The 21254-nt window shown below is 39.7% G+C and overlaps 1 protein-coding gene across 7 annotated transcripts in view; it reads right to left on the bottom strand.

Annotated features, from left to right (window-relative positions):
* The window catches only part of emid1 (EMI domain containing 1), a 195222-nt gene that overhangs the window by 93692 nt on the left and 80276 nt on the right, over positions 1–21254 (bottom strand). For all 7 annotated transcript variants that reach the window (XR_012983739.1, XM_076271405.1, XM_076271404.1 and 4 more), the window contains exon 8: positions 14183–14278. Coding sequence is in view for 6 of the 7 variants with exons in the window: in XM_076271405.1 (XP_076127520.1) it covers positions 14183–14278 (96 nt within the window). In the remaining variant the exon portion in view is untranslated. The remainder of the gene's footprint in view (positions 1–14182; positions 14279–21254) is intronic.

Below are 21254 nucleotides of genomic sequence, written 5' to 3'. Positions count from 1 at the left end.
GATTGGCACAATGTATTCACATGTTAACTTTTGGCGGCGGAAGGGGTGGAACATGTCTACACGACTGCCATGTTTGCGTTACGAACTAACCCCATACATTTCTATGGGAGATTCTTTGAGTGCCGTGTTTCATCATTAGAAAGTCTCTGTTATAGTTTGATACTGCAGCTGAAGTAAGACTTGAAGAAGAATCTGTCTGTTCACCTGTTCCATTGTTTTGAACAGCCATTCCATTATTGATAACTTGATTAAATTTCTATGTTAACACACACACACACACTTACAGAGGAGGATAGGGAAAGGTGGGGTGGGGAACCTGAAGGTTGAACACAGAAGAGCTATGACTCATTACTAAACGCATCCCCTTTTGCAGAATGCCAAATCTGACAGCAATTTGTTTTATCAATAAAACAAATTCGCCTACTGTTACACTCCAGGGCCATACAAGCTACTTTAGTTTTATTATGTACGTTTTTTATAACAAGCTCCTGCTGTACAGGAATATGTACTTGATGGAAAGACGACAGAGTAGTAGTTGGAGCAGCTGAAGGTGAGGCTGAAATTTCAACGGAAATGCCTACCAGCTGTTGTGATAGATTTCCTCCAAATTCTTTCTGGTTGTAGCTACCAAACCTAGGTTCAACACCAGATTCTGCATTGCATTGTCAAACTTGAAATAACAAGAAGCTACTGACAACGACAATGTCAATGGAGAAAAAGTGCTTTCTGGTATTCTGCGTTTTTTGGAGTACACAATATTTATTCATCATTTGGTCAATGTCCCCTGATCCCTGCCAAGACTTGGTTCCCCTGTAGCAATGGATATTAGGGAGGGAAGTGAACCCCATGTAAATTATCAATCCCAGAAAACTGTGAAACTCTTCTGGGGTCTTTGTCCCATGCCCCTGCACTGTTTGCATACGATGGCCTACTAAGCACAAGCTCCCATTCCTTCCGGTTGGTAAAACCACATATGCCTGGGACAACAATGTGAGTAAAAAAGAACATAACAAGTCTATTTCACACAGTTTTTTAGTCTGCACCATCCTACGCACGGCACATAAATCTATACCTTCTTCCTCCATCCCCTCATGGTCTTCAGCATTGTGAGCGCAAGCTCATGAGCAGTCAGCAACCTCTTCAGGCTTGCGAGAAGTTCTGTGTAGGCCTTGTCATCCTCCATCTGAAACAAGAGCAAAATCGTACAATACCTTTATTAATGTAAAAAATAAAATCACAAAACTACAGATTTGTGCATGTATGCACACAAAAGAAGAGGTAGCCTAAACTATTGAAGCATCCTCAGAATATACTCGAAATATTTCTAAGTAGTCCTATGAAAAGTCATTGTATTACACATGGGTTTAGCTACCCTAAATCTGATTGCCTGGCTGGCATCAAGATAAAGACAGATTACATTTCACCTAGTAACAAACTGCTGAAATGCAATAATGACATTTCTGACAGAATATGTGATTTCACATCATGTTTTTTATAACTAAATATTGAGAGTTGTGCTTCATCTATTTCAAGTCATGCCATCTTAGAAAATGTTGAGACAAGCACCTCTGATGTTTGTCATTTAGAAGTTAGCAAGCTAAAATAGTTCACTACAGACTGCACTACAGATAACAACCGGAGGAAAGGCAATAAGTTAATTACATTTCTGACAGAATATGTGATTTCACATCTTATTTTCTACAACTAACGTTACATATTGAGAGGAGTAAAAATATCGCTCAACTTATTTCATGTAAGAGAACGCAACTTAGAAACACGGCGCCCATTGATTTATTCAGCTTTGGTTTGCTATACTGTCTTGCCAATATAATGCTTACCTAACAAGCAAATTGGTACTAGAAAACAAACTTACCTACAGGTTATATACTAACAGGTTTTTAAATTAAACTGTCAAATGAAAATAACTGACATCAAAAGCAAACGATAATATTGCAAGCAGTTCAGAATTATACAGTTAGCTAAAGTTACGTGACGATGCACTAGCCCCCCGCTAAGCCATAATGTTGACGCTGATGAGAAAGCATATTACTGTCAAATAACATGATTTAAGGACTTCAAATTAAGATAAACCATAACTAGAACCGATGTAAAAACAATATTACCTCAGTTTATCCAGCTGTGTGGTTTCCAGTCGAGGTAAACTCCAACTTAAGTGCAGGTGGCATCCGGCTGTCCACGTCAAATGCACCGACTCAAGTGAAAATATTTTTTCAAGACTCATCTTCAAGTATCCAAAACATTTCGCGCCATAAACCCCTTAACCAATCATATCAAATTGAAGCTTATGTTCTCAGCATTACGGGGAAGATTTCAGAAATAAAATCAGTCATTGGACAGCTGAAATATTAGACGATTGGCCATCGTTACTCTTGTAACGAAATTAGAACGGTCGGGCTCGTAAGGGTTAACTGTTCAGTCATTCCAACTATATTATTATTTTGACCAAGTTACTTAGTTAAATTAGCTCATGTTTTCTAGCAGTTTTGAATTTTTTTTTAACAATGCTAACATGTGAACTATGCTAACCATGTGACTCAGCTAACTTAGCTAATCATTTTTAGCAGTTTTGCTAAAATGCTAACAATGTTAATGATGCTAACTAGCTAACTAGCTAGTGAGGACTTTTATTTTGAAAAGGTTAAATTATTTGCTAGATAGATGAGCATAACTGCTAAAAATGATTAGCTAGGTTAGTTAAGTCACATGGTTAGCACAGTTAGCATGTTAGCATATTTAGCATGCTAGTTAGCATAACTGCTAAAAATAATTAGCTAGGTTAGCTAAGTCACATGGTTAGCACAGTTAGCATGTTAGCATGCTAGTTAGCATAGTTAACATAACTGCTAAAAATGATTAGCTAGGTTAGCTAAGTAACATGGTTAACATAGTTAGCATGTTAGTTAGCATGTTTAGCAAAACTGCTAAAAATAATTAGCTAAGTTAGCTAAGTAACATGGTTAGCATAGTTAACATCCTAGCATGTTAACATGCTAGTTAGCATAGTTAACATAACTGCTAAAATGATTAGCTGGGTTAGCTAAGTAACATGGTTAACATAGTTAAAATAGTTAGCATACCTACTAAAAATGATTAGCTATGTTAGCTAAGTCACATGGTTAGCATACTTAACATGTTAGCATGTTAGTTAGCATAGTTAGCATACCTACTAAAAATGATTAGCTAGGTTAGCTAAGTCATATGGTTAACATAGTTAGCATGTTAACATTGCTAACATGCTAGTTAGCATAACTACTAAAAATGAAAACATTAGCTAAGTTAACTAAGTTAAGTTATTATATTATTATTATCTTTGATAACATAGTTAGCATAACTGCTAGCAAACATTAGAGCCATTCCAACTGTCAGTTATCGTCAATTATCTACCTAAATAATTTAACCATTTAAATTATCCACCTATTTAACCGTTCAATTATTCCAACTATATTAAACCTTATCTACCAAGCAAATCATTTAACTATATAAACTATCCACCTATTTAACTGTTCAGTCATTCCAACTATATTAAACCTCGTCTACCTAGCAACCAATATAGTTTGTTTTTACTCTGTATGATATTTTACATCATATTTTTTGCATTTTCATGCACTGTATTTCCTTCAGGAAATGCTTTTCTAGTTCTTCTTATTCTTCTTCTTCTAACGCAGTTAATGCAGCTTCAACTGTTTAACGTAGAAACTTTATTCAAACTATATTACGTAGGTCTTACTTATGACATGTGGGCTTTGTATTTTTCATCTTTGTAACTTTTATACTTTTTAAACTATTAATTAAAAACTACTCAAAATTTCCCCATAGACTTAACATGGGCTGATTGTGGTATTATGGAATAATGGTGGAAGGAATGCTTTTATTTTGAAGCCACTGGAGGTGACGTCAGTACCGGGGTTAAGGGAAAACTTTGTTCATGCACTGGTGGTCAGCTGCTGTATGGAGTTTGCTAAATAAAGACAGACTCGTCAGATACGTTGTCGGTGCGAACTTCTTGATGGGAATAACTCGACATGGTGTCAGAAGTTAGCGACTTGTAAGCGGAGGAAGGGAAAAAAAAAGTTGTCGTTTTGGCGGAGGAATGGGAGACGAGGCAGAAATGGCTATACCAACTGCTACGTTCACAATACAACCTCCAGAGTCATTCGATTTCTCCAAACCTCAAGACTGGGGACGTTGGATTAGGAGATTCGACCGCTTTCGGCTTGCAAGCAATTTAAACGCAACTTCGGAAGAAAACCAGGTAAACACGTTAGTGTATTGCATGGGCGATGAAGCCGAAGATGTATTAAAGGGGCTAACGCAAACTGCAGATAAAAGGAAGAAGTACACGGATGTTAAGGCGGGCTTTGATGCATTTTTTGTGCCTAAAAAGAATGTAATCTATCAAAGAGCCAAGTTCAATCAGTGTGTGCAATTGCCGGGAGAAACGGTGGATTCCTTTATCACTGCTCTATACGGATTAGCTGAATATTGTAACTATGGACAATTACAGAAAGAGCTGATACGCGATAGGTTAGTGGTCGGACTGAGAAACGTCTCATTATCTGAAAAGCTACAGCTAGACAGAGACCTAACCCTTGAAACTGCTATAACAAAGACAAGGCAGTCTGAAGAAGTTAGACGACAGCAGTGTGACTTAAGAGGAGAAAATGGTGGTGCTAGCAAGTGTTCCAATGTTGATGCTGTACATGCTAAAAGCTACAGAAAACCCAGATTTCCCTCAAAGCCTCAGCCACAAGCACAAACACCAGGCAAATATAAACCTAATGTACGGCCGCAGCAAGGTTCAAAGGCCTGTTATAGATGTGGGAAAATGCCCTCACATGGAAAATCAGAATGCCCTGCTACAGATGCTGTGTGTCACAACTGTGGCAAAAAGGGACATTATGGCAAAGTGTGCAGAAACAAGGCAAAATCTCTGAATGCTGTCACTACCGAAGAAGAGAGCTTTTTCCTGGGAGCCGTGGATGCTGGAAAACACCCATGGACAGTGCAGCTACAAGTGAGACAAAAAAAAGTGTGTTTTAAAATAGACACTGGCGCTGATGTCACCGCCCTGCCAGCCGAGGTGTACCATGACATTACAGGGGGATCTGATGTGAAGCGCCTGGCAGTGTCGACACGCCCATTGTTTGGGCCAGGTGGCAATGTACTCTCTGTCCTAGGTGTAGCCAGAGAAAGATGTCGTAAAAGACCTACACACTGCACTGCTGGGAAGGCCTGCCATAGAACAGCTTCAGCTTGTGTACAGGGTTGACAACATCACCATGGAATCTGTGAAAAAACAGTATCCGAAGCTTTGTAGCGGCTTGGGTCTTGTTCGGAGGCCATACTCAATTAAATTAAAGCCAGACGCTGTGCCCTTCTCTCTCCACGCACCACGCAGAGTCCCTCTACCGCTTCTAGTGAAAGTGAAGGAGGAGATAGACCGTATGGAGAAGATGGGCGTAATCACCAAGATTGAGGAGCCGACTGATTGGTGCGCCGGGATGGTGGTGGTGCCGAAAAAAGCAGGTACTGTTCGCATGTGTGGATTTCACAAGAATGAATGAATCAGTTTGCAGAGAAAAGTTTATCCTGCCTTCTGTTGAGCACACTCTGGGCATGCTAGCTGGTGCAACAGTATTCAGCAAATTAGATGCCAATATGGGCTTTTGGCAAGTACCATTAACTAAAGAGTCTGCCAAATACACCACCTTCATCACGCCTTTTGGGCGCTACTATTTTAACCGGCTACCATTCGGCATAGCTTCAGCCCCCGAACACTTTCAAAGGATGATGATAATGGAGGTGACCGGTGGCCTGGAGGGGGTACTGTGTCACATGGATGACATCCTGGTCTGGGGACAGATGCAGGACGAGCATGATATGCGGCTACATACGGTGCTAGAGAAGGCACAAAAGGCTGGCATTACGATCAACATGGACAAATGTGAGCTCACACGCCACACAGTCCGATTCCTGGGTCATGTGATTTCAGCGGATGGAGTGAAGCCAGATCCAGAGAAGACAAGAGCTGTGCAAGAGATGGATGCACCCAAAAATGTCAGCGAACTCAGGAGTTTCCTGGGTATGGTTAATCAGCTGGGCCGCTTCTTGCCTAACCTGGCTGAAAAAGACAAAGTGCTGAGAGACCTGCTGTCCAAGAAGAGCCACTGGTACTGGGGGACAGAGCAGCAGGCCGCCTTTGATCAGTTAAAAACAGAGCTGTCATCCACACCAGTGCTTGCACTGTATAACCCAAACAGTGCACTAAAAATCTCTGCTGATGCCTCAGTCCTGCTGCAGAAGAGCGATGCCAGGTGGTCACCTATGCGTCCAGGTCAATGACGCCGACAGAGCAGCGCTATGCTCAAGTAGAGAAGGAGGCATTAGCTGCAATGTGGGCTTGTGAAAGGTTCAGCTGTTTCATCCTGGGAAGACCATTCGAGCTGGAAACTGACCATAAGCCGTTGGTGAGTCTGCTGGGGGGGAAAGCTTTGGATGACCTCCCACCAAGAATCCAAAGATTTAGAATGCGACTTATGAGGTACAACTATACAGTCAACCATGTCCCTGGCAAAAGCCTGTGGACAGCCGACACCTTATCTCGTGCTCCTCTGAGAACCGCAAGAGCACACACAGATACAAGCCTACTAGGACACCAACATCTATGTAGACTCTGTCATCAGCAACCTTCCTGTCAGTGGAGATTATCTGAGCAGCTTACGAGAGCACCTGAAGGCAGACAGCACATGTTCTGCACTGATGGAGTACTGCACAGACAGCTGGCCTGACAAAAGCCAACTGCAGGGAGAGCTGAGACATTACTGGGCTGATAGAGCAGTGCTGACTGTTCAAGATGGACTGCTGCTGCGGGGCACGAGGCTCGTCATCCCATTAGCCTTACAAGGTAAGGTGCTGCAGAGACTACATGAGGGACACCTGGGGGTGACAAAGTGCAGGGGCCGGGCCAAACAGACGGTATGGTGGCCAGGGCTCAGCAGCCAGCTGAATGACATGGTGCTGAAATGTAGAACCTGCATTCAAGAGAGAAGAGCCGCTGATGCCAACGGAGATGCCAGACAGGCCCTGGCAAACCTTGGGAGCTGACCTTTTCACACTGAAAGGCAAAACCTATCTACTAGTAGTAGATTATTTCTCAAGGTATGTGGAAATTGCGCTGTTGTCACCCACAAGGTCCACAGATGTGGTGGTGCACCTGAAATCCATGTTTTCTCGTCATGGAATTTGTGAATTTCTTAAAAGTGACAATGGGCCCCAGTTTTCTGGTAGCCATTTTAAAGCCTTTGCAGCAGAGTATGGCTTTGTGCACATCACAAGCAGCCCCAAGTTTCCCCAGAGCAATGGGGAGGCGGAAGGCGCTGTACAAACTGTGAAAAACCTGCTAACAAAGGCATCAGACCCATATCTTGCATTGCTGGCCTACAGAGCAACCCCTCTACAGAACGGCTATAGCCCGGCCGAGCTGTTGATGGGGCGCCGCCTCCGCACTACAGTTCCAGCCCTTCCAACCCTGCTGAATCCAGTTTTGCCTAACTACAACGCGCTGGAGGCCAAAGAAAGGGAGAAGAGGGGGAACGACGCAAAATCCTTTGACAAGAGACACGGCGCGAGAAACCTGAAGCCACTCGTACCTGGGGAGGATGTGTGGATCACTGATACACGAGTCCAGGGCACAGTGCTATCTACACACAACACCCCTCGCTCTTATATCGTCCGGGTGCCTCAGGGCACACTGAGGAGGAACCGGCATCACTTGGTGCCATTGCAGACCAACAGTGGGGTAGTCGACACTGATGAGCCACCGGTGGGAGAAGAGGCAACATCCCCAGAGCCAGCTCCACCAGTGACAACACCACCAGAGCCAGCTTCACCAGTGACATCACCCAGCAGAGAGGGCCCCACCACAGAGACTGTGCGGACCAGGTGTGGGAGAGAGGTTAGAAAGCCGCAGAGACTTGGTTGTTGATTTATTAATGTTTTCTAAAAAAAAAAAAAAAAAAGAAAGTGGATTGTAATTGTGAAATTGTTCTGCTGTACTGTTTACATTTACCTAAAACCTAAGAGTTTAAGTTTTGAAGAATGTAGCCTGCTAAAGTAATAGTTCACAGTATGGTAATGTGTAAGTTATTTATTTCTATTTTGCATGCTTGACACAGGTCTTCCAGCAAAAGGGCAGAATAAACCCCTTAAGACCTGTAGTCCACCCTTTGTTCTCAAAGAAAGGGAGATGTGGTATTATGGAATAATGGTGGAAGGAATGCTTTTATTTTGAAGCCACTGGAGGTGACGTCAGTACCGGGGTTAAGGGTTAAGGGAAAACTTTGTTCATGCACTGGTGGTCAGCTGCTGTACGGAGTTTGCTAAATAAAGACAGACTCGTCAAATACGTTGTGGGTGCGAACTTCTTGATGGGAATAACTCGACACTGACATCACAATAGAGCCGTTAAGCAATTAGAATCCTATGGCAGGTGTTCAGGCCACCTGGATCAACTGCCAGTCTCAGGCTTTAAGCATACAAACTGGCCCTATTAAGACTACACATCCTGTTCAACTGCTTCCTCTGCCAAAAACTGTTTCAAAATAAAAGTCCTCACTACAATATTTCACTGTTAAACAATTTAACCCTTTAAACTACTGAACTTTTTAACTGTTCAGCCATTGTAACTGTTACTTGTCATCAACTATGACTCCTACCCACTGTAGCTAGTTAGCATGGTTAACATAGTTAGCATGCTAGTTAGCATAGTTAGCATAACTGCTAAAAATGATTAGCTAGGTTAGCTAAGTCAGCATGTTAGCATTAATAGCATAGTTAGCATAACTACTAATAATGATTAGCTAGGTCAGCTAAGTCACATGGTTAATATAGTTAGCATGTTAACATTGTTAACATGTTAGTTAGCATAGTTAGCATAACTACTAAAAATGATTAGCTAGGTTAGCTAAGTCACATGGTTAGCATAGTTAGCGTGTTACCATTGTTAGCATGCTAGTTAGCATAACTACTAAAAATGATTAGCTAGGTTAGCTAAGTCACATGGTTATCATGTTAACATTCTTAATATTTTAGCACATTAGCTAAGATAGCTAAGTCACATAGTTAGCATTGTTAGCATAGTTAACAGCATTAACATTATTAGCATTTTTTTTAAAAACTGCTAGAAAACATTAGCTAAATTAACTAAGTAACTTGGTTAGCATTATTATCTTTGTTAACATAGTTAGCATAACTGCTAGCAAACATTAGAGCCATTCCAACTGTCAGTTATCGTCAACTATCTACTTAAATAATTTAACCATTTAAACTATCCACCTATTTAACTGTACAGTCATTCCAACTATATTAAACCTCATCTACCTAGCAACCAATATAGTTTGTTTTTACTCTGTATGATATTTTACATCATATTTTTGCATTTTCATGCACTGTATTTCCTTCAGGAAATGCTTTTCTAGTTATTTATTGTAATATTTCTTCCACACAGCTAAACAACTTGCAAAACTAGACTGCATTTCCGGCGGGAACTGCAAAAGTGTGCTTGCCCTGGTCCGGTCACCAACGTGAGCAGACAGTGGCATACGCTATGCTGAACCTGGCTTGATCCAAGCATTCTAACAGTGCCTTTCAGTGTTGGAGCAGTGGCAATACCTCAAAAGCTCTATTCAACTATTGCCTTGCGGGGTTTATGCGGTTCGTTGGATTTTACCTGTGGCCTGCCTTCGAATTTAGCTTCTATGACTAAAATCAAATCAATAAAATAAAACAACAGCAGTGATTGGCTGAAAAAATAAATAATGTCACGCGTCTTGCACCTCTCAAACTGGGCTATCAGGTAACCTAGAGAAAAATTTGAATGACTAAGGCATTCAAATGCTGCTTGTTTGTCAGGATACTTTTTCACTGATTTATTTTAAAAATATGACCTATGAGTGTGAATGTTATATATTCCATCCCCTAATTCTGTTTTACTGGTTTATTTGACAAATAATCTATATGGATTTGCTCTATAAAGACCTTATGTCTGTTTGGGATTGTTTTGAGAGCCTATTGATGTATTTCAGAATAAAGGAATGTCCACAACATTAGTGATGTTTTTTGTGTGTGTGTGAATGTATTTTACTTAACTCGTTGAATGTAGCTGAATACTCATGAACGCATGTCTGTAATAGCCACAATAGGAGTAATTTTAGCAACACCGTATTTTGTGTGGCCCATAACGACCCAGTGGATCATGAAAACGTGCCAAAATTCACATTCCTTGCTTGTTGTTGGTACATTAATCCCATTCAGATTGCCACTTATCATTGATGTAAAAGTTCAGTATAGGTTTAAGGTCTGGGGCAGGATATGACATTCTGTGACTTCTTCATTGAGGGCTTGCTTAGCAGCACTGTCTGCTTTCTCATTTCCCTTCAGACCAACATGGCCTGGGACCCAGCAAAAAACTACATTCAAGTTCTGGTTCTTTAGACGTTCTAGTTGATCAAGCTCAGCTTTGGTTGTACTTTTTGCGTGACATTAAAGCCTACTGGAAAGATTTTTAATTGGAATTTAATTGAATGCAATTTACTTTTACGATTAAATAAAATTAATTTATCCCTCTCACCCATAGTTTTCTATTTATTTACAAATGTACATAGGCCTACTGTAATTACATTTATACCTAGTTATTCTACTGATCTTTATACTATTCATCCTGCACATAAACTTATTCTTACTACTCTTATAATGTTGTTTCTGCACTACAATGACACTGTTTCCACACTGCACATAGCTGTATGTTATGTACATATCTGTTATATATTTGTCATATTGAATATCCATATTTATTCTGTTTTATTATATTCTGTTAATACACTGCATATATCTATATTATTATTTCTACTATTATAATGTTACTACTACATACATTATTCTACTTATTGTATGAGATAACTGCTAATACACTGCACATATTTATATTTAATTCATATTACTCTGAACCACCTTCTGTAAATCAACTGTATACTACTGTCTACATTGCACTATATTTCTTGACCTGTCTCTGTATATTTCATCACCTTTCTATACTTTGCATCACATTGTATGCATACTGTTGCTACATGAATCACAGCTAAGATCCTTGGTTGCTATGAAGGCCAGTCATTCTAAATGGATGGTTGCTATGGCCAAAGGCCAGTTATCTCTGCCGTTGTCAAGCGGGCATAGTGCTATCCTAACTTTATCTTATTTTAAACATCTCTATTTTACTTAGCCTACTTCCATACAGTGACTCCTATTAAGAAGTGGCCACTTCATTCGCGCTTACCGTGATTCACGCAGCAACATTATTAAATGAATCTGTCACCATATGCCTATGCCAACGTTTGCAAAGAGGAGAATCTTTTAATTTGATTCACAATGAAACGTTACATTTAATGTACATGTAAACAATGAGTAGGCTAGTTTTGGTTGTTGTTGGTGGTGTTACTGCATCCCTTAGTTATGCCTACAATGCAAAATTGTTCCCTCGTGATTGTTAGACGCATTTCAAAACATCGCGACGTGAAATGCCACCACAAAACATTGTTTGTGAATCGGTCTTATTAGGAGCCCTCGCTTAAGCTGTCACAGACTCAGGCGCTATTTTTAGGTCTAAAATGCTTCCTGAATTACTCTTAGTAAAAAAAAATAGGAGTCCTAAAGTTACGAGTGACGAAGTTACGAGTACAAGCATCTCATATCAAATGACCATGGCATTGCTAAGCAACATAAATCTCATAACGTTACAGCAACATCTTCTCCCTATGACCTAGCTAGCTAGCTTCTAGCCACACAAGAAATGAATGAAATCTCCGTTTAGCATTCTAATAATAGAAGGGGCACATTTATGTGGACCACTACAACATGACTCATTATGTCTGTAACATTAACTGTATAAAACACTTACTTTCATAAAGGAAGCACACCATCCAGCACATACACATGGAAACCGATATTTTAGGTAGCCTACTTGGCCACAAACTCAAAACGTGTTTCTCTGAAGCTCTGTTCTAGCGTTGCTAAGCAACATCAAATAAACGAATAGACAGTCTTCCAGTATTAAATGTGTACGTGTGATTACGAATGGATGTGTGTGGTTTGCAATTAGAAACAAGAAATAACATTTCCAATAATTTCCCATTATAAATTACATAATATTTGCACCTTCCTTACTTGTGAAGCTCACATAATTTTAATGATCTCACCCTATGTAGATGTGAATGCAATACAAGGTTGCCACCTACCGTTCAGTAGGCTATTTACATTAACGTGACATTCTTGCTTATTCTTTCGTCAACTCCATGCTTTTAGGAAAACAATCTTTTTATCATAGTTCCCTCTTCAATGAGCGATTACCAGCTCGTTTTTGTAACAGAGATGGCTATTTATTGTCCCTAGGTTTACAGAAACACCTATTGATATTAATACGTAGCCTATGGAGTGCTGCCGACCACTGTTCATTACGGCCCAGAATGCCTTGCATGTCTTTACAACAAAACAACACAGTAAAACCTAAATGCCCATAAACATATGCATTTGCATACCTGTAACATTTTTAATAATACTCTCCCATCATGATATTTAACAATAAGGAAAAATTTAATGTCAATGTGAAAACAACTCTATTATGTTACAAATTACAAATAATTAGGCTACAATGGCTATGTTATATTCAAATTTGACTATACACTCAATGCTAAACAGTGTGTTATCCAGTCTCTGCTGTGTTTTATGGAAGTTGCAAGAATCCATGTCGTTCTATTAAATGTTGTTACTTTGTAGCCTTCCTACCGGTTGAAGCGGAGCTTTGTTACCAACGTTATCGGATGGTTTCAGTTTCTCTTGCGCAGACGTGCACACGCATACATTGAATGAACGCTCATACCACCACACTTAATTGTATGCCTCTATGTTTGATGACACCAAATTAGCAAATATTTTTGTTTGTTTTCTTTTTCTGTCGGTCCGCGGTTCTTTGATCAATTGCGCAGCAAATGTTGAGACGAAGCATAATTTTACTCCGCGGACTCCACATCATGGACCGGTGCCGGTCCGCGGCCCATAGTTTGAGAAACGCTGCTTTAGAAGACCTACATTACAGTTTAAACGGAGTTTGTACGTTAAATGGTTCAAGTTAAATTGGATGCCGAAAAAGTGGTTGGAAAAATAATAATAAAAAGCCTAGGAAGAACAGTACAGTGCATGTTCATGCTCTGTAATAAGAAGTGTAGAAAGAACAGTACAGTACATTTTCATGCACTGTAATAAGAAGCCTTTGGAATAACAGTACAGTGCATTTTCATGCACTGTAATTATCCAGTAAGTCTTCTACCGAGTCTGATAGTTGACTTGATGTCTGTGAAAGTGCTTGCTCAAAGAGAGCACTTGTGTGATAATTTATGATTCTCCTTCTTACCATCATCAGTTCTGAGTGTGTGGGGACATTGACACATCAAGGAATATGCAGAAATGATCGGCTAAGGCAAAGTCTTTAACAGTTGTAGAGACATTGAGACCCTTTGTGATAACAAGTAACAAGGTCGAGGGTATGGCCAAGAGAGTGAGTTGGCCCCTGCACAAGCTGTGTTAAGCAGAAAGTATCAAGTAGTGCAATTAAATCCTTGGCATAAAAATTTCAAATTTTCTTCTTAAAATCCAGTGGAAAAGTCAACCAGGAGCCATGCTTCTACAGTACCTAAGTTCATGATTTGTTTGGTGGGAGGAAGACAGTTTATACAGGGGGAAGAGTGATCTAACACATTATGATCATCCAGTCTTTTTTTACATGTCTTGCTTTTTTATTGTCTGCACATCTGCATCCAAGATATGATGGAATTTAATTGAATACAGGAAAGGTTAAACGCCAATATGTGATATATGCCCTGTTATCTATTGTAAGAGTGGTTAAGTTTTCCATGGCACATTAGTCATACAAAAGGCAGCAATGCAAAAGAAGCTTAAAGGAATTATTGCAATACAATCCCATCATACTATGTGTGAGAGTGTGTGCATGTGTATGGAATTTATGTCAATACACATACATCTAAATCTATATGAATGAGTAGTAGAAGTTTAACCATAATATATGTATGCATGCCTGTGTAGTGATTTGTTTTACCTATGTCTGGTTGTGGTACAGGGGCTTGAGACCCAGGAGGGCCAGGAGGACCAGGAAGTCCTCTTTCCCCTGGGAGACCTGGTGGTCCACGGGGTCCTTAAAAAAGATTAGAGGGAGAAAAATGAATTAGTCCCTACCAAAGAGTGAAGTGGTATAAACTTTATGGCTGTCAAACAAATCTTAACTAATTAATGCCCAATTTTGCTGTGACTAAGAATGACAATGAAATGTTTTCCAACGCCAAAATGTTACTTAGCGTTACTTAGCAACAGTCCCCTCTTGTGATACTAATGTGATACTAAATGCATAGTTTTTTAGTCTTGCTAGCATGTGGTTCCATGCAAACTTTAATAATGAGAGATGTGCCTTGGTTTATATTTCCCTCAGTAGTCCTTTTATTGCTCATACCAATTTTTAGTTACAAGCCCCCAGTGTAAAGTGAGATGTTGCATCATATATAGTTATATAATAACTATATAATAATAATAACTATATAATAACTATAAATGAACTATATAATAACTATAAATGAACGACTTGTCGACTAGTCGTCAAGTATTATGAAAAATTAGTCGACTACCAGTGTTGTAGACTAGAGTCCGAGTCATTAGCTAAATTTAAAGACTCATGACTTGACTTGGACTTGAGCACTGAATGACTCGAACTTGGACTCGGACTCGTGTATTCGCACTCGCGATGACTCGTCGAGGACTCAACTTTTTTTTGGTAATATATCATAAGGCTATAATTGTAGTATGTCATTAGGCTATAATTTGCTATATGATTTTAATATCTAAATTATTTGTAATACTAATTTGAGTTCAAGTTAGGCTACTGCTTCGTGTCATACACCGCAAGTCACATCATGTTCACATGCAAAGCAAACTAACGTTAACTTTAACACCAAAATGCCTGGAGACATGGCCGCCGCTATTTCAATGTAGTATTGCCAGGCAATATTAGTTCTCATACATGACATGACATTACCTAAGATTACACTCAGCCTAGGCTAAACATCACACACTGCTGCTGGATAGCTGGTCATCGTGACTTGGTGAACAGTGTTTCCATTCATTCATTTTCATTTGGGGCGTGCCCTGCCGTGCTTCTGTCTGTTAATTTGCAGCAGGCTATTATCGGATGAAAGAAAAATAAACTAAAAGTTTTCCCGATCAAGATATAGCATAGGCCTACTTCTTAATTTTGGTGTCATAAAATATAGAAGCATAACATTAAATTGCCTAGTAGAGTGTCCATGTAGAGTGTCAATTTAGGCCTACGTGTCTGTGCAAGTGAAACTGACAAACTGAACCTCTCGTGGGTAGGCCAGAAACAACTATATTTAAAACCACGAATGAAGTGGATTATTGTTACTGTTCAAACGAGCGATTTGATAGCCTAATCCACTGCACTGCACGCTGTTTTCGTCTTTCATGAAATATGAAGTGTTGCCTGTAAATTTCCGGGAAGTGATCAGCGAGACCTGGCGAGACTGCCACCTAGTGATAGACCCACGAAAATGGCCTGGTTTTGACCTGACGTGCATGCGTCACTGATTCGACCCAAAGCAGCAACCGAGTTATGATTAAATGTCCAGATAAAATGTCCAGATTGTGCGTTTTCATGAGTTTTCGATCGTCATATATTTCATTTCCATTCATCACAGAGTTCCCAAAATCACATATAAGGTGTGTTAGAGTGTCTAGTTTCGTAATTTTAAAAAAAAAGCTAAAAAATGAATATTACGTTTTTGGCACTAAACGCATGGGAAGGAAAAACGTAATATTACGTTTTTGGCACTCAATGAGTTAATGGCCTGTATGATTGGGATGTGGATTGCTCATTTATTATGAGTAGGCCTATAGGCTATGGTATGGCTATGGTATGGTATTCTCTCCGATATAATAAATACAACACATTGGGTTTGGCAAGAAATTTGGCAATACTACTTTCACACAAGTGATGGCACCCCTGCTTGGAGACAGAAGATTGTCCGTTTTGCTTTTGCTTTTAAGGATTTCATCTGCAATGGGAAAAAATGGAACGACATGTAGGCTATGCTTACTTTAGTGCTGGACTTGGACTCGACTTGATCAATAGGGACTCGACTCGGACTCGACGTGGATCAATAGTGACTCGACTCGGACTTGACTCGGATGAGTAGTGGACTCGACTCGGACTTGACTTGGAATTTTTTTTTTAATGACTTGGACTTGACTCGGACTTGAACACTGGGGACTCGAACCTGGACTCGGACTCGAAGCATAGTGACTTGACTACAACACTGTTGACTACTGACAATCACTGATCGTGAAAGCCCTAATGGGTATCAGGGCTTAAAATCCATTGTTCAAAATAGGGGGGGAATTCCCCCCTTCAGTGCTTCACATAGGAAGATTAACACAGTTTAGAGGGGATTAATACAGTTTGGGGGGGGGGGGGGGTTAGTATAAGTATATATACTCTTTTGATCCCTGGAGGGAAATTTGGTCTCTGCAATTATCCCAATCCAATAGTGAAACGCACCCAGCACACAGTGAACACACAGTGAGGTGAAGCACACACTAATCCCGGCGCAGTGAGCTGCCTGCAACAACAGCGGCGCTCGGGGAGCAGTGAGGGTTAGGAGTTAGGTGCCTTGCTCAAGGGCACTTTAGCCGTGCCTACTGTGTCGGGGTTCAAACCGGCAACCCTCCGGTTACAAGTCCAAAGCGCTAACCAGTAGGCCACGGCTGCCCCCATCTTTCACATAATGAATTGGCACCCTACAAAGTGAAAGTAGGTTTACTATGCACTCCGTGTCTGTAGCTGTCTGTTCACGTCTGCAATCAATTATAACGTTCCTCAAAAAAACACATCCATGTTCCTTCGCATCTCATGGCCACTCTAGGTTGTCATGTCATGCTTCTGTTTTCGCAAAATTCCCGACAGTTCCTGATCACCAAACTTTTTTTTCCTTTGCTGTCGGTTAGCAGTTGACGTAGAGGCATCTAGAATAATTTGATTTTAGCGGTGACAAATCCTGCTGAGAGAGAGTGTCACAATACAGCGCGGCCCCTTTTGATCGTGATCCGTGTTTTGCTCTTGGCTGCTCTGCTTCCAATTATATCAGCGGCTAGGTGCTAGCTGTTAATTTTGTTTGTGACAAAATTAACGTTGGACACATGAAATTTCCGAATATTTCCATTTTGCACAATGCGCTTCCACCATCTCCACCCATTACTCTCGATGGTCTATCTCACGAACGCGTCACTCAATACAAGGCAAACCATAAGAATAAACAGCAGACCTTACCGGACACGACAATATGAAGCATTCTTTTGTACAGTAAGCCATTGCTGAGTTTTGAAATTGCAGCAAATTTCTACAACTTTGAGCTGAAATACTAATGTTATAGCCCAAAATAAGGAACTTGGTTTCCATATCAAAGAATCAAAAGTTGATCATGACATGCATAGATCAACTGAGCTTTGGATAGATATTTCTACCATCATGCTTCAGGTGACATGAATGTAACAATCATGAGACTAAAGTATTTTTCCTTGACATATAGGCTGCCATAAGTATGATCACATCAGTGTTGCCAACTTAGCGACTTTGTCGCCATGTTTAGCGAGATTTCAGAATTATTTTTGGTATTCTTGGAGACTTTTTGAGACTCTGATGTGATGGCATGTAACGTCCCTTTTTACTCATATGAGTGAGCAGTGAGTTCGGCTGTGCTGTGTAAGAGTCTCATGCCTGTTTCGTTTGTGAATTAGCCTACATCGAGTTCGCCCAAAGCATTGCCCCATGATTATAAAAGTAATGACTGGCCTATGTAGTATCAGCCCATGTTATCCACGGAAGTAGATGTTCTATAGATCTAACAGCTCAGACAACGTTATTGGAAGGTGCAGCAACTTCGGGTGAGATTACAACCAGAGTCAACGAGACGAGACCAATGACATGATGACAGGGAAACAGGGACACGCTTTCCAGCACCGCTCAACAAAGGAAAGTAGGCTACAACTTCATTCACAAGCAGATAGTTCAAAATCGTGCATACAAGTTAGAAAAACCTAAAGCATTCGTTTAGGCTATGTCGCTGTTGTCAATGCAGGACAGACTGTCGGCTGAGGGGAAAAAAAATATGTCGGTCTGTCTGAGTGACATTAACTAAATAAATCCAAAATATAGCTATTGTTGTAAGGTTAAATTGTGTGTAGCTAATGGTGAAGTTATAATCAGACTTCAAGCTGTGCAAAGCAAATGCAGCAGTTGGGAATAGGTTGGAAATGACTGATTTTCAACCACTTAATGCTCATTCTGGTGTATACTATGACAAGATGTACAGAAGTGTAAAGTGTATCAATTACCCTAATATACAAGTATGTTAAATTAAATATTTAAATTAGGCTCTTAAAGTTGCCTATTTCAGTAGGCCTAGGAGAAAAGCAAACAGGTCATACTTTTGCAGATATGGGTAGCTGTCTTGAAAACGTATATATATCCTAGCATAATAGATTACCCTTACAATGACCAAAGAGTTTAATAGTAAAATTACACTGAAAATAGCCTAGGCCTCAAAGGACTAATATGACTTATCTGGTTAAAAAGGGTCATAGCTTAGTCTAGATTGCAATTGTTTAGGTTTGAATATTGTTTGATGATTGTTTGATTATTGAATGATCACATAAGTTAACAGTAGTTTGTAGTAGCTATAGTTAAGCACTACCCTTGTCATGCGCGGATCTACGGGGTGGCAAAGGGGGGCAACTGCCACCCCTGGGACACAGTCTTGCCACCCCTGTTGCCACCCCATTTATAAATCAGATAATATTTTTTTAAGTATATTTTATGTTCATACATGTTGGACTGTGAGAAGGTGTGAAACCCGCACCAAACTTCTCTCAAACAGAAATCGCCGATTTAGAATCCCCCGCCTCCTCACAATGGTTTCACCCATCACCATCAGCGCAGTGATCCCCGCGAAATTTCACCATTGGCAGCAGATTGCACAGTGCATGCAACTATGTGTCAACTGTCTGTAGGCCTACAACGAAGTGGTAAGTTTGACCACCAAGTCGAAAAAGTCCATAATCAGACCCATAGTCAGTCCATAAATCAGTTAACCCGGCAACAACCTCACTGTTAGTTTACGTCATTTACATCCGCAAGACTTTGTCTCATCGAATTTTTCGATGATGGTCAGGTCAGATAATAAGGGCATGCTCATGCGTAGCTTAAGGTTTAACGTTTAAAGTCTATTTGTGTGTGTCGCTAGTTTATAACCTTTAATTGTAAATACTGCTGTCAATGTCAACCCATTAATACACGTGATAATTCAACACGGGTTCTCAAAATTGTCATGCATCCACTTTCCCAGCATCTATGACTATCCAAATTTGGTCGACATGTCAAATCAAACTAGAATATCTAATCGGTGTCAAGCTGGTGGCGGTTGTGTTTTTCTTTTTCCTTTCTTTTCATGTATGGTGTAAATCAATCTACACAAGTAAAAGTACAGTTACATGACTGAAATTCTACTAAATCACAATAAGTAAAAGTAGCCTACTATTTTCAAACAAACCCTACTCAGAGTAGGCTACTAGACTAGACGTTTGATTATGTCAAAGCACATCACATATGAAGCTTTGTGCATGAGATGTAATTGCTTAGATTCCAGTTAAATCTTCCAGTTTCATTGGGTGATAGATTTCAATCATTTGCTGGTTGATGAACCATAAGCTGAGGCCAGCACAGGAGTTTGTGTCCTCAAGAAATGAACATTTTGCTTGTTCACTCGTGTTTGAGGTCGTTTCTTAATAGGATATTTATAAAGGTACTTTAATACATGTACTTCATTATTCACCACTTTGTGAGTGAGTGAGTAGCCTAAATTGTGAATGGCAAAACATAACATTTGGCACTAAAGATCAGGGACTGATGGGGACTGATTTCCATTTAGGTTCATTCTGAGCAAAAACATTATTTGATATCATAATATTATAATACCTATATAATATTAGGTCTTAAAAATAATAGCCTTAACATAACTTAAAGGCACAGAAAATGTCCTTGCTTTAAGCCTTGCAATAGCCTAACCTATGTATGGTGCTACCAACTGCATGACAGGCTTATAAATATTTGCCTAGTGTCAGTGGTATCTTATTTCACAAATTGTTTCAGTAATTTAGACTACATACTTGGAAAAGGCAGTTAGATAGTGTTGGATATTAATATTCTTTTTTTTTATCAACTAGTAGTTCTAGCCAATTATGCAGGGTAGATACCGATTCCGAACATCTGACTAAATTCATCTTATAAGGGGTCTGGGGAACACTGTGTGGGCAGTTGACTTTCCAAGCCTATGGAGTTTTGAATAATATTCAAACAAAGGTTAATCGGAATGATACATACCGTTATTAACCGGTTATCTAAAATTGAAAATGACGTTTTCACTCCGGATCAATTGGTTTTACTCCTGTTTTCAGTTACGTTCTTCCAAAAACTGTGTTCGTTTCCGGTTTTCATTTTCATTCTTTGAACCGTTTCTAATCCCTGCTAAAGATATTTGGCCTTTAATTGTAGTGGGGGTTGAAGTAAAAACCTTTCAAAGAATTAAATAATTGAATTAGATACCCATACCCAGTACTTAGTTACTGTCCACCAGTGTGTGTGTTTGCATGTTTATTAGTGAGGTGGTAGATTAATAATTACATTCTTGTTATGTACATTTTAAATTGTTGTATTATAATAAATCCAAAAATAATGTTTTGACTAAGAAGGTACTTACTTGACTAAGTCTTTATTGAATCAGATGGAAATGTTTTGACAGTCACAGTAATGGCTATCATTGCAACAATCCTGCATTAGAATCTTGTTTCAATTCAGATACCCAAATCTACCGATGGCTTATTTTGTATGACTAAATTTGTCCGTATTCCCTCAAAACTCACTAGAAGACATCATTTGAGGGGTCATGTTTTAAAAATACCCCCAAATCATCAGAATCTTGTTTCAATCCATATAACCTAAATCTACTGATGGCTTATTTTATAAATGTATCCATATTCCCTCAAAACTAACT

Source organism: Alosa pseudoharengus, unplaced genomic scaffold (genome assembly GCF_046254945.1).
Source record: "Alosa pseudoharengus isolate Yale_2024_CS ecotype anadromous, Long Island Sound unplaced genomic scaffold, YU_APseudo_1.1 YU_APseudo_1.1_scf_6, whole genome shotgun sequence".
NCBI lineage: Eukaryota > Metazoa > Chordata > Actinopteri > Clupeiformes > Clupeidae > Alosa > Alosa pseudoharengus.
Note: the sequence above shows the minus strand (reverse complement) of the source record. Positions and strands in the feature narration are given on the sequence as shown.